Source organism: Myxine glutinosa, chromosome 8, assembly GCF_964187855.1.
Source record: "Myxine glutinosa chromosome 8, kmMyxGlut1.1, whole genome shotgun sequence".
NCBI lineage: Eukaryota > Metazoa > Chordata > Myxini > Myxiniformes > Myxinidae > Myxine > Myxine glutinosa.
Window position 1 is genome coordinate 101992260 of NC_136268.1, and position 13439 is coordinate 102005698.

At 51.9% G+C, this 13439-nt stretch overlaps 2 protein-coding genes across 5 annotated transcripts in view; one reads left to right on the plus strand and one right to left on the minus strand.

The window, feature by feature from the left end:
* PLA2G4A (phospholipase A2 group IVA) overlaps positions 1 to 6274 on the minus strand; it is a 43706-nt gene extending 37432 nt beyond the window's left edge. Inside the window, exons 1-2 of one of the 4 annotated variants that reach the window (XM_068124988.2) lie at positions 6122 to 6157; positions 5430 to 5495 (exon numbers count right to left, since the gene is read on the minus strand). The gene's annotated coding sequence lies outside the window, so the exon portion shown is untranslated. Of the gene's footprint in view, positions 1 to 5429; positions 5496 to 5840; positions 6013 to 6121 lie in introns of those variants that run through there. The other 3 variants (XM_068124986.2, XM_068124990.2, XM_068124989.2) reach the window with 3 other exon arrangements.
* A 1103-nt stretch (positions 6275 to 7377) lies between these two features.
* Positions 7378 to 12920, plus strand: PTGS2 (prostaglandin-endoperoxide synthase 2). The gene is made up of 10 exons (XM_068124991.2): positions 7378 to 8177; positions 8275 to 8391; positions 8614 to 8757; positions 9498 to 9641; positions 9768 to 9949; positions 10489 to 10572; positions 10930 to 11176; positions 11276 to 11562; positions 11719 to 11866; positions 11999 to 12920. Exons 1-10 carry the CDS (start codon positions 8114 to 8116, stop codon positions 12412 to 12414), a joined length of 1833 nt encoding a protein of 610 aa, XP_067981092.1. The 5' UTR covers positions 7378 to 8113; the 3' UTR covers positions 12415 to 12920.
* The last annotated feature ends 519 nt before the right edge of the window (positions 12921 to 13439 follow it).

Sequence of the window (13439 nt, forward strand, 5' to 3'; positions counted from 1 at the left end):
GCTGGGGGGTGCCGGGGGTCTGACCGCCGGGGGGCGGCCTCGACGCGGAGGCAGAGCTGCTTGCGGGGGGTGGTCCAGATCGAGGTGGGCCGGCTTGAGGCGGTCCACAGAGATACGATCCGGGGCACCGCCAATGTCGACGGTGAAATATTTGTCCCCGGTCTCCAGCACGCGGAAGGGCCCGTCGTATGGGGGCCGTAGCGGTGCCCAGTGGGCGTCGTGCCAACGAAGACGTACTCCGCCGTGCGAAGTCCTTGGGCGCCGTCCTGAGGCCTAGCAGGACCCAGGGGAGCCTGTTGGCCCAGCTGCCGTCGCGGATGCTGGCCCGGAGCGCGGCCTTCATCGAGCGATGAAAGCGCTCGCACAGGCCATTGGCCTGGGGGTGGTAGGCCGTGGTGCGGTGCAGTTTGATGCCGAGCCCTTGCGCCACCGCACCCCAGAGCTCCGAGGTGAACTGGGAGCCGCGGTCGGACGAGATGTCCGAGGGGGCGCCGAACCGGGCAACCCAAGTGGTGATGAAGGCTTGCACCACATCCGCCGCAGGCGTCGCCGCCAATGGCACGGCCTCCGGCCACTGTGTGGTGCGGTCCACCATGGTGAGGAGGTGGGTGAACCCCCACGAGGGGGGCAGAGGTCCCACCAAGTCGACGTGGACATGGTCGACCGACGCTCGGGCACCGTAAACGGGACCAACGGGGCCTGGGTGTGGCGGTGGACTTTTGCGCGCTGACACGCGAGGCACGTCCTGGCCCAGTCGCGGACGTCCTTCCTGAGGCCATGCCAGACGAACTTCGCCGCGACGAGCTTCTGGGAGGCCTTTGTGCCCGGGTGGGACAGGCCGTGGATGGCGTTGAAAACCGGGCGCTGCAAGCCAGCGGGCACAATGGGGCGAGGCCGGCCGAGGGAGACGTTGCACAGGAGGGCCGCGCCCGCGATGTCGAACGGCACCTCGGTGACGCGGAGGCCCGTGACGGCGGTCCGCAAGGCCTGGACACCGGGGTCGGCGGTCTGGTCCTCCGCCATCCGGGCATAGTCGATCCTGAGGTGGACCGTGTGCGCGACGGACCGGGAAAGACAATCCGCCACTGGGTTGTCTTTACCCGCAACGTGACGGATGTCCGTCGTGTACTCGGACATGGCAGAGAGGTGACGCTGCTACCGTGCCGACCATGGCTCGGCGACCTTGGGCATCGCGAACACAAGGGGCTTGTGGTCGACGAAAGCCGTGAACGGGTGGCCTTCGAGCAGATGGCGGAAGTGTCGAACCGCCAGGTGGAGCCCGAGCAGCTTGCGGTCGAAGGTGCTGTAGCGGCGTTCGTGCGGGCGAAGCTGCCGGCTAAAAAACGCCAGGGGCTGCCAAGCACCACGCACCCACTGCTCGTGTACCGTGCCCACCGCGTAGTCCGACGCGTCGGTGGTGAGGGCGATCGGTGCATCGGGCGCCGGGTTCGCCAGCATGGTGGCATTGGCCAGGGCCAGCTTTGCGCCTGCAAATGCCTCGGCCATCGGCTCTGACCAGGCGATGTCACCTTTGCCCGGCTTGCCCCGGAGGGCCTCGTGCAGGGGGCAGAGGAGCTGGGCGATGCGGGTCACGAAGCGGTGGTAAAAATTTACCATGCCCAGGAACTCCTGGAGCCCCTTGATCATGCGGGGGTGCGGGAAGTCCCTGACCGACTCCACCTTGGCCAGTAAAGGGACGGCCCCTTCAGGTTCGGACTTGCGGCCGAACCTGGCATGGTAGTAGCACCAGGTTTGCAGCGGTGGCGGCCGCGGCGGCCGTGCCGGCGGCGGTGGTGGTGGCGGCGGCGGTAGTGGGCGGGGCGCCGTAGTGGCCACGAGGGAAGCCGGGGGCGCTGTAGCCTCTGCACCGGGATCCACTACGGCAGCACCGTAAACCGACCGCGTGTCGCAGGCCGCGAAAAACTTGTCGGCCTCTCCGGCCAGGGCGCGGGGTTCCGTGCTGTTGGAACCGGCCAGCGTGAGGCGCACCTGTATCGGCAGCTGGCGGAGGAAAAGTGCGCGGAACAAGAAATCTGGGCGCTGGTCTCCAAGCAGAGACAGCATGAAATCCATCCGGACGGATGGTCGTGTGTCGCCGAGGGCGGGAAGGTCCAGGAGGTGGTCGGCACGTTCGATCTCTGTGAGCCCGAATGTGGCGAGGAGGAGACGTTTGAGCGCCTCGTACTTGTGGTCGCCTGGCGGGCACCGAAGGATGGACACGACTCGGGCGGCAGTGCCGGGCCCGAGGGCGGCGACCACGTGGTAGTACATGGTGTCGTCCGCCGTGATGCCCCGGAGCTGGAATTGGGCCTCGGCCTGCACAAACCAAACGTCGGCTTGCGCTTCCCAAAACTCCAGGAGTTTGATTGCGACGGCGTTGGTAGCCATGGCGCGTTCGGGGGTCAGCAACGGCTGAACCAATCGGGGTCACCAGTGTGGTGCTGTGCACACACGACTCGATTGCCAGAGAGGGAGGCCACAACGCGTTGATACAACAAGAGTCTTTATTCAGAGCTCGCACTTCAGCACTGGGCGGGCTCGAGCTTAGAGCCCGCATATATCTCCCGAGGCCACGCCTTGCCCCCGGGCGTGGCCGATCAGCCGAAAGGCGGGGCATGCATTTCAGTTCCCCGCCTAGATGCTCGCGCCACCCACTGGTGCGCGGAATTATTGTCCCTTGTGCCCGCCACAATGTATAAAATTCAACCACTAGATGTGCGAAGAGGTGTAAAACAAGGCTCGGTTTCATGAAGCCTGGTTGGCTACTCTCCCAGTGTGTTCTGTGGACATCACACTCTTCCCTAAACCCTGAAGACTCTGAAGTCTATAACGACCCACGTGCTCTCAGTAAGACCCACTGTAGTGGAGACGTGTAGGGATGTTTTGCATCATTTTATGATGTGATGAAGAGTTGGTTAGCTGAAAGTAAACACCACCCCCTCATCCTTCACCCCATTACATTCCCCGATCCGAATGACTCCCACCACTCTGGAGGACAGGTCTAGTGCAGTGAAGGGAAGGGGGGGGGGGGGGGATCACTACACGACATTCTGTCTCTCCAGATATATGTTGTTAAAACACAAAAAGCTTTGTGTGACAAAGTTGCCCGACTTGGAGGTGAGAATAACGGAAAACGGAGGTGAAAATGAGGATGGAATGTAAGAGGAGGTGAAATGAGGATGTAATGGAAGAGGAGGTGAAAATGAGGATGGAACAGAAGAGAACGTGAAAGTGAAGATGGAACGGAAGAGGAGGTTAAAATGAGGATGAAACGGAAGAGGACGTGAAAGTGAAGAAGGAACGGAAGAGAAGGTTAAAATGAGGATGGAACGGAAGAGGACGTGAAAGTGAAGATGGAACAGAAGAGGAGGTTAAAATGAGGATGGAACGGAAGAGGACGTGAAAGTGAAGATGGAACGGAAGAGGAGGTTAAAATGAGGATGGAACGGAAGAGGACGTGAAAGTGAAGATGGAACGGAAGAGGAGGTTAAAATGAGGATGGAACGGAAGAGGAGGTTAAAATGAAGATGGAACAGAAGAGTATGTGAAAGTGAAGATGGAATGGAAGAGGAGGTGAAAATGAGGATGGAACAGACGAGGACGTGAAAGTGAAGATGGAATGGAAGAAGAGGTTAAAATGAGGATGGAATGGAAGAGGAGGTGAAAATGAAGATGGAACAGAAGAGGACGTGAAAGAGAAGATGGAACGGAAGAGGAGGTTAAAATGAGGATGGAACGGAAGAGGAGGTGAAAATGAAGATGGAACAGAAGAGTATGCGAAAGTGAGGATGGAACGGAAGAGGATGTGAAAATGAGGATGGAACGTCAGAGGATGTGAAGGTGAAGATGGAACGGAAGAGGAGGTGAAAATGAGGATGGAACTGAAGAGGACGTGAAAGTGAAGATGGAACGGAAGAGGAGGTTAAAATAAGGATGGAACGGAAGAGGACGTGAAAGTGAAGATGGAATGGAAGAGGAGGTTAAAATGAGGATGGAACAGAAGAGGACGTGAAAGTGAAGATGGAATGGAAGAGGAGGTTAAAATAAGAATGGAACAGAAGAGGACGTGAAAGTGAAGATGGAATGGAAGAGGAGGTTAAAATGAGGATGGAACAGAAGAGGACGTGAAAGTGAAGATGGAACGGAAGAGGAGGTTAAAATAAGGATGGAACGGAAGAGGATGTGAAAGTGAAGATGGAATGGAAGAGGAGGTGAAAATGAGGATGGAACAGAAGAGGACGTGAAAGTGAAGATGGAACGGAAGAGGAGGTTAAAATAAGGATGGAACGGAAGAGGACGTGAAAGTGAAGATGGAACGGAAGAAGAGGTGAAAATGGGGATGGTACGGAAGAGGAGGTGAAAATGAAGATGGAACAAAAGAGTATGTGAAAGTGAAGAGGGAATGGAAGAGGAGGTGAAAATGAGGATGGAACAGACGAGGACGTGAAAGTGAAGATGGAATGGAAGAAGAGGTTAAAATGAGGATGGAACGGAAGAGGAGGTGAAAATGAAGATGGAACAGAAGAGTATGTGAAGGTGAGGATGGAATGGAAGACCATGTGAAGGTGAGGATGGAACGGAAGAGGAAGTGAAAATGAGGATGGAACAGAAGAGGATGTGAAAGTGAAGATGGAACGGAAGAGGACGTGAAGGAAGGATTGATTGGTGGGGAGGTTAGAGGGTACTCATGGAAAGCAAACATCGAAAGTTAAAGGGGAAAATAGGGAGGGGGGGGGGGTGTAGCGATATGATGGAGAGGAAGGCCTCAAACCCCCAACCCCCTGCCAAGTCGAATTATTGAGTGAGATAAATGATGAAAAGGAAAGGGGTGGGATTGAGAAAAAGTTTAATGAACAAAGACTAGAGAAGGGAACGAATACTACTACTACTACTACTACTACTGACTACTACTACTACTACTACTATTACTACTACTACTACTACTACTACTACTACTACTACTACTGCTACTACAGTCATTATTATTCCCACCTCCTTGTGGGATCACCTGGGGAAAGTATTTGGTCCAAGTCATTCACGAACTGGCTGGCCAGGTCTGACGTTCGAATGAAGGCGATTTGGACAGGAATTTGTTAAAATTTATTCAGGGTGCCGGTGATAACTCACCTACTCTTCATGAAAGACCCATGGGAAATTTAGCATATTGTAGAGAAACGTTTATGCGAGCAGACGGAACACCCCGTTTAGCGTCCATCAGAGGGACAGAGCATCGAGTGATGCAACAAGACAGGGAGAAGGGGAGAGGATAGAAAATAGAGGGTGAGAGAAAGAAGAATCGACAATTTGCGTACATAGTTTGTAGATAGGACCAACAACACCGGTATGAACTTGTACAGCACTACAGCAAAAAGGGAAATAATGGGCAAATTAATACAATACATGCACAACCAATGGATTTTTGGGCTCACTTTAGATGTATTCTTAGAATTCCAAAGAATGCACGGGAGCATGGAGGGGGATGCCCCCTACAAATTCTGAAACGGCATGGATGTGGGGGAGGAGTGGGGGGGGGGGGGGTGGGGGAAGAGGGTGTAACCCCCATATAAATTCCCAAATCGCTGGAGACACATATGTTGTTAAGACAATTTTGCTTTCATGGTAAATCGATTTAATTAGTATTTTTTAACATATAATTTAACCCCTTCTTTATGTTAGGAGAGGGAGTGAGTGAGGGGTGTTAAACTGAAAACAAATATATATGTTTAGGGGGGGGGGGGGGATTAGACAGTTTTGACGAAGTACTCTGTCCAAGAGCATTGTGAGTTTATACAAAGTTAGCGACGGATCGATAAAGTTTATCGATGAAACCTTTTTAGTACTTTCATGATGTTCCCTCGTACGTCCGCTCTCTAGAGCTTGTGAAACCAAAACTTGAAACTTGTCACGAGGTTCGGGACGGATCTCGTTCGTCCAATCACACGAACGAGAGGGTGGCGGACGGGATTCTGACCGGTGCACATTGTGCGATTCCCGTGGGATTCGCGAGCGATGAAAACGAACCGAATCCGGACCGCGGGAGGAGGCCGGGTGCGCGACGTCCTCGGGGAGCCATGGACCCGACGGAGACCCCAGTAGTGAGCGAGTAAAGCGAGATCCTTACCTCGGACACCGCGATCCTTGCCGTACTGTTCCGGGTGCGGCGGCGCGCACACACGCAGTAAGGCCCCCAGTGACTCCCGCCCCGCGATCCCGTGGTTCCTGATCCAACCCCCACACCGAGACCTCACTGCACCCCACACTTCACTCTCATACTGATGACGCATTCCTAGGGTCCGAGAAAAGAGAAAACCTGAAATGATGACCATTGTATACCTGGGACCACGGACTCCGTCACCCCTCGCACATTGTGACCCCTCGAATCCCGTGACCCCTCGCACCTTGTGACCCCTCGCACCCCGTGACCCCTCGCACCTTGTGACCCCTCGCACTTTGTGACCCCTCGCACCTTGTGACCCCTCGCACCCTGTGACCCCTCGTACCTTGTGACCCCTCGTAACCCGTGACCCCTCGCACCTTGTGACTCCTCGCACACCGTGAGCCCTCGCACCTTGTGACCCCTCGCACCCCGTGACTCCTCGCACACCGTAATCCCTCGCACCTTGTGACCCCTCACACCTTGTGACCCATCACGCCCCATGACCCCTCACACCTTGTGACCCCTCGCACCCCGTGACTTCTCGCACCTTGTGGCCCCTCGCACACCGTGAGCCCTCGCACCTTGTGACCCCTCGCACTCCGTGACTCCTCGCATACCGTAATCCCATGCACCTTGTGACCCCTCACACCTTGTGACCCCTCACACCTTGTGACCCATCACACCCCATGACCCCTCACACCCTGTGACTCCTCGCACCCCGTGACCCCTCGCACCTTGTGACTCCTCGCACCCCGTGACCCCTCGCACCTTGTGACCCATCGCACCCCGTGACCCCTCGCACCTTGTGACCCCTCGCACCTTGTGACCCCTCGCACCTTGTGATCCCTCGCACTTTGTGACCCCTCGCACCTTGTGATCCCTCGCACCTTCTGACCCCTAGCACCTTGTGACCCCTCGCACCCCGTGACCCCTCGCACCTTGTGACCCCGCGTCCATCCTACTCCTTGGGGGTTTTAACACACATTCAAGGGTCTCCATGAGCTCGGGGCTCTAGGCCCATAAGGTCAAGTTCGTCGTAAGGTCTACGCTCCAGTTGGCGTGAACGGCTTAATATGGCGGGTGAACACCGCAATGCCGGTCATGGTGGATCCTCAAACTGCACCGCTTTTAATACTGATTGGAGGGCCCGCGTGTTCCTTATAAAAGTCCGTGTCCATGTGACGTAGACATGCACGAGGGGGCGGCAAAGGGGTTTCGGTGAAGCGAAGCGCTCAGAGACCGTCGGACGTTTATTAAACGTGCACTCGACGGACTGGAAGACAATCGGCTTAACTTCCGCTAGTTACCCGAAATCGGACCGACGTAGTTTGTGTTTTCAATGAGTGATCCCATTGGTTCACGTTTATTTCATATCAATACCGCACCAAGTGGTAGTCACGTGGTGCAGCACTTAAATATATTATCAATTCGTTATCAATAGCATCGGTTGAAGGAAACGTATCGATAGAAGTGATTTAATAGTAAATGATCATTGGCTGGTTATCGATATTTACCTGTTTAACGATTTTCCTGCAGATGTGACATCATATTAATTAATTAATTAATTAATCTCTCTCTTCCCCCCTCCGAAACCCTCCGTTCCATATGCCATATCTAAAGAGGTGCTACCCCTACTCGTCTTCACTCAACATCTTCGGTCTATCTTCCGGGTATCCACACCTTAGGGGAGGTGACCGTGACCCCCACCAAACCCCCCGCCATTGCTTCAGCCCCCAAACATGCTCAGCTCCTCCCATTTCCGGGCTTGAATTCCCATTTTTGGGATCGACGGAAGGGATTTCGGGGAGGAGGGGGTTAGGTGGGGAATTTTTGGGACGTGAAATTTTGCACGGGGTCGGAATCCGTGACGTCATTTGAGGGTATAAAAGGCATTCTCACGGCACGTTTAGACATTCCACTGAGTTCCGAAAGACGCGCGAATAGGTCGGTCGAGCGATGACGTCAGAGGTCTTCGTGGTGTTGTGCGTCGCGGTCGTGTTCGCTGGTGCTGCTGCTGCTGGTAGGTACTGGTACCTCGCGGTACACCTGCAAGGACTGTATAAACACATCGGGTCCCGATCGCGTGTTCCTAACGTTCTCTCGTTTCTCACGACCAGGTGACCCCTGCTGCGGGAGCCCTTGCGAGAACAAGGGGGTTTGTGTGTCCGTGGGTTTCGAGGACTACGAGTGCGACTGCACCCGCACTGGATACTACGGATCGAACTGCACCTACCGTAAGTGCGTCCGGTACCTCTCATGGACTCGTTACAATGAGCAAAGATTTTATAACATCCATAACAAACGGTACTTGTAACTTGTACCCCTCGCACCCCCTGAGGGCACCTACACTTCGCGTTGTAATACCGATACGCGTGACAGGTAGATGTCATCCTGACGGCAACGTGATGACAAACGCTCCAGGTACAACCTCATCCTCTACTCTTGTCCTTTCACAGCCGAGACATGGACGTGGATTGTGAATATGCTGAAGCCCCTTCCAGATACCGTGCATTACTTCCTCACGCACTTTGCTCCCTTCTGGTCCCTCGTCAACCGAGCTGCCTTCCTGCGAGACCGGGTCATGCGCCACGTGCTGATGTGTAAGCTATGTGTGTTTGTCTCATGTGTGTGTGATGCATTCGTGTAAGCTAGATGTGTGCGTTAGTCTCATGTGTGTGTGATGCATTCGTGTAAGCTAGATGTGTGTGTCCGTGTAAGCTAGACTAGATGTGTGTGACCGTGTAAAGCTGCATGTGTGTGACCGTGTAAAGCTGCGTGTGTGTGACATCACGTATGTAACCTGCGTGTGTTTGCGGCCTCACACATGTCAGCTGCACGTGTGTGACCTCACGCGTATAACATGTGCATGTGTGGCGTCTCGCGTATAACATGTGCATGTGTGGCCTCTCGCGTATAACATGTGCATGTGTGGCCTCATGCGTGTAACATGTGCATGTGTGGCCTCACGCATGTAACATGTGCATGTGTGGCCTCCCACGTATAACATGCGCATATGTGGCCTCACGCATGTAACATGTGCATGTGTGGCCTCACGCGTATAACCTGTGCATGTGTGGCCTCACGCATATAACATGTGCAGATGTGGCCTCACGTGTATAACATGTGCAGATGTGGCCTCACGCGTATAACATGTGCATGTGTGGCCTCTCGCGTATAACATGTGCATGTGTGGCCTCCCACGTATAACATGTGCATGTGTGGCCTCACGCGTGTAAGCTGCACGTGTGTGGTCTCGTGTGTGCTCGACCTCATTGGGTAACCCTCACTCACATGTACAATTGCACCTTTCTCACGTCTGGTTGTCCTTCGTGTTCCACAGCTCGTGCACACATGGTATCGAGTCCACCCACATACAATGCCGATTACGGGTACAAGTCCTGGGAGGCATACTCCAACCTCAGCTACTTCACTCGCCTCTTGCCTCCCGTACCACAGGGTTGCCCCACTCCTATGGGCCGTACAGGTATGCACCGCAGTATCCCAGACGTTCACGACTCACCACACGAGTTGTGGAAATATAAATAATATGCTAAAAGTGTACTAGTTGTTATCCCGAATGTAACCGCTCATCGTGCTCCTCTCTCTGAAGGAAAGAAAGAACTCCCGGACGCGCAGAAGCTCGCCGAACGCTTCTTGCTGCGCCGGACCTTCATTCCGGATCCACAGGGCAGCAATCTTCTTTTCGCATTCTTCGCACAGCATTTCACCCACCAATTCTTCAAAACGGACTTCAAGCGCGGTCCAGGTTTCACCAAGGCCCTCGGGCATGGGGTGAGCGATTCTAACCGTGTCCGATCCAATATGTACCTCATGATCTTAAAGGACAATGGTGGCACCGTGTTGGCATAATTCATGGTGCCCATCTCCTTTCCGGATGAGGAATTTGTGATTTGACTTGGGTGCCATTACACAATGTGGAACCGGAACGCCCACCAGCGAATGTCAGTCTGTCGGATACCTGGCTCGGCCTCTCTCCAAATCGATACCACTCGATTCAATGATTTTTACCTGTTTATAATCAGTTCAGGAATTGAACCCAGACATGATCGTTAAAAGGGTCATCTCTGAGCTTTCCCTTCAACCGAATTTAAACCTAAACATGTTTAATTCTGTCGTCAAATCAGGACTTGAGTTTTGTTGCCTTTTCCGCATACTGGCAGACGTCGAGGTTTTGGATTATAACATCATCTTTGGCTCTCGGGATGGAATGCACGAATGTTTAAAGTTTTAACTTGCTCGGTGCTCGGTTGCGTCGGTGTCTGGCAAAACCGAGCTCTTGGAGTAAAATGTTTGTTCTTTCTCTGTTGCAGGTGGATCTGAGTCACATTTATGGAGACACGCTGGATAAACAGCACAAGCTGCGCCTGCACAATAATGGGAAGCTAAAATTCCAGGTAATCTATGCCGTAAAGTTGCCAGATTTCTCCGTCCGTCCCTTTGTCTGCCATGCTCTCGTTGCTGGGATGCCATTAGGCGTTGTGTCTCGATTTTGGTTCAGGTCCGGATGCAGATCTGGCCTAATCCGGTGGGATACAAAACGTAAACTGTTTAGCCTGCTGAGATGTGCACGCTACCGAGTGCCCTTCTAGTTGCCATTGGTAATCGTGCCAGCCTGTGCCGTGCCGTAGGCCACGTGAAGATATCTGAAATGGTCCAAACCACTGGGAGATCAAATTGTTAATAGTGGTTATAAATGGTGTTGATGGATCCAAAAAATAAACAAGGCTTTTAAATATTTTGTCCACCCACAGATGATCGATGGTGAAGTCTTCCCACCATTGGTGTCCGAAGCTCCGGTGGACATGATTTACCCACCGCATGTCCCCGAGGCGGCGAGGTTTGCTGTTGGTCACGAAGCCTTCGGCCTGGTGCCAGGCCTCATGCTCTACGGGACCCTTTGGCTGCGTGAACACAATCGCGTGTGTGACGTACTCGATGTGGATCATCCCGAATGGGACGACGAGAGAATCTTTCAGACAGCACGTCTCATCCTCATAGGTACACCAAAGCACACTTCTCTGATACAATATACAGGACACCAAAGGGTACTTTTACCCAAAAGCAATGTAACTAATGACTGTCTGCCTATTTTGACAGGTGAGACAATCAAAATTGTCATTGAGGATTATGTACAACACCTGAGTGGATATCACTTCAAGCTCAAGTTCGACCCAAAGCTGCTCTTTGGACAACCCTTTCAGTACAGCAACCGCATCTCAGTTGAATTTAACCACCTGTACCACTGGCACGGCCTGAATCCTGATGCGTTCCGTGTCGGCACGCAAGAATACCAGTATAGCCAGTTCCTCTTCAACAACACCATTTTGCTCAACCATGGAGTACGAGGTCTGCTGGAGGCCTTCAACGTGCAACAGGCTGGACGGGTGAGTGATGGCGTTTGTGTTGTAATCCGACCATAGCTCATGGAGCCATCGGATGAGAAAAGGGTGTGGCTTATACAAGTTGTTACCAACAGACCTCTTAAATCGCAAGTGTGTGTGAACCACAATGAACTAACTTACAGTTGCATTTGTTTGCAGATTGGCGGTGGCCAAAACATCCATGGTGCATTATTGCACGTGGCAACAGCATCCATCAAACATGGAAGAAAGATGCGTTTCCAGTCTCTCAATCAGTACCGCAAACAGTTTGGCCTTCAGCCATATCAGTCCTTTGAGCAGCTCACAGGTAAGACCTAATGCTCCGCTTCTCTCATGTGCTCCATCCGTGGCTTAAATGTGTGCCAGATGTTCTAAAGAATGGCATCAATAAATAAGACTTTACATCCATGATTTCATAGTAGTCTTTGAATCCTTGCAGGAGAAACGGAAATGGCAGCAGATCTTGCTGAGCTGTACAGTGACATCAATGCTATGGAGTTCTACCTGGGGCTCATGGTAGAAAAACCCAGACAGGGAGCTTTATTCGGAGAAACCATGGTTGAAGCCGGAGCACCTTTTTCGCTCAAGGGTCTCATGGGAAACGCCATCTGTTCACCCGAGTACTGGAAGCCCAGCACTTTTGGTGGGAACCGAGGCTTTGAGATCGTCAACTCGGCGTCTTTGCGGCGCCTCGTCTGCCTCAACCTGCAAGGGCCTTGCCCGGATGTTGCATTTCATGTGCCGCGGGACAACCAGCAAGATGTGGTGGTCAATGTGACGGGCTCACAGGGGGGCAGTGATGGTGTAACGACGACACCACATTATGTGGCAGACCAGCAGAGTAGAGAGCTGTGAGACCGGGCGAGATGCCTGACTGATTATAACCTCAAGCTACATGAATGGATGTTCGAAGCTAAATTATTGCTAGTTTGTATTACATCATCATGGACAATAGCTCCAGCTCTCTGATTCCTTTCTGGAGAAACATTGAGCTTAACTCGGCTCTCTGGTACCACTATTCCGGTGTGCAGGTCACACCCCAAATGCTCCATTTTCAACGTAAACTCCAAATCCACGTGGGAATGTGACAGTTTTTTATACGCCAGAACAACTGAGGCCTACCAATGATTTGTATTTTTTTGGTGCAAGAAAAGGATATTTTTTTATACTTTCAGTTGGGTTATGGAAGTAAATTTTCAGTTTATTTAAATAATTATTTATTGGTGGTGTTTGATTTTATTTTTTTTCCTCTGGTGCTCTTGCTTGTTGAGCCGTCAGAATGCTCTACATATGGAATGCTGTAATTTATGAATCGTGTGAATGAAGATACCATTGATTAAAAACGTTGTGGTGTAATTTTTCACTCTTACACAAGCTTCACAACATAGGTATGAGTATCTCAGGATGCAGTCGAATCACAGCCAAAAGATTTGGGAAGGGAATTTATTTTATTTAGTATATTACATTCAGAAATTTATTTATTATTTCATGGAAACACAAAAAACGAAATGTGAAGGATAATTATTTTTCTTGATAAAGGTAATAATTACTCCCCATATTTACAGGTGTATAGGCTTTTAGTCTTATGTATATTTTGAATTACATGGACCAAAGAGAACTTCATGCAATTCAAGATGCATCATCTCATTTGATCTTTTATCTTATTGTAATATTTATGGCCATATTGGAGTCATGCCCATGCCATTTTCACTGTGCATATCAACATATATGTACATTACTAAAAGGGCCATATGTTCAGATAACTTTAAGTTGTTTTAAATCTCAGTTACGTTAAGCTAAAAGGGCCATATGTTTACAGTTTACTAGCACATTTACTGGCCCTCAACACCCACCCGTCTATTTATTACGTACGGCCGAGC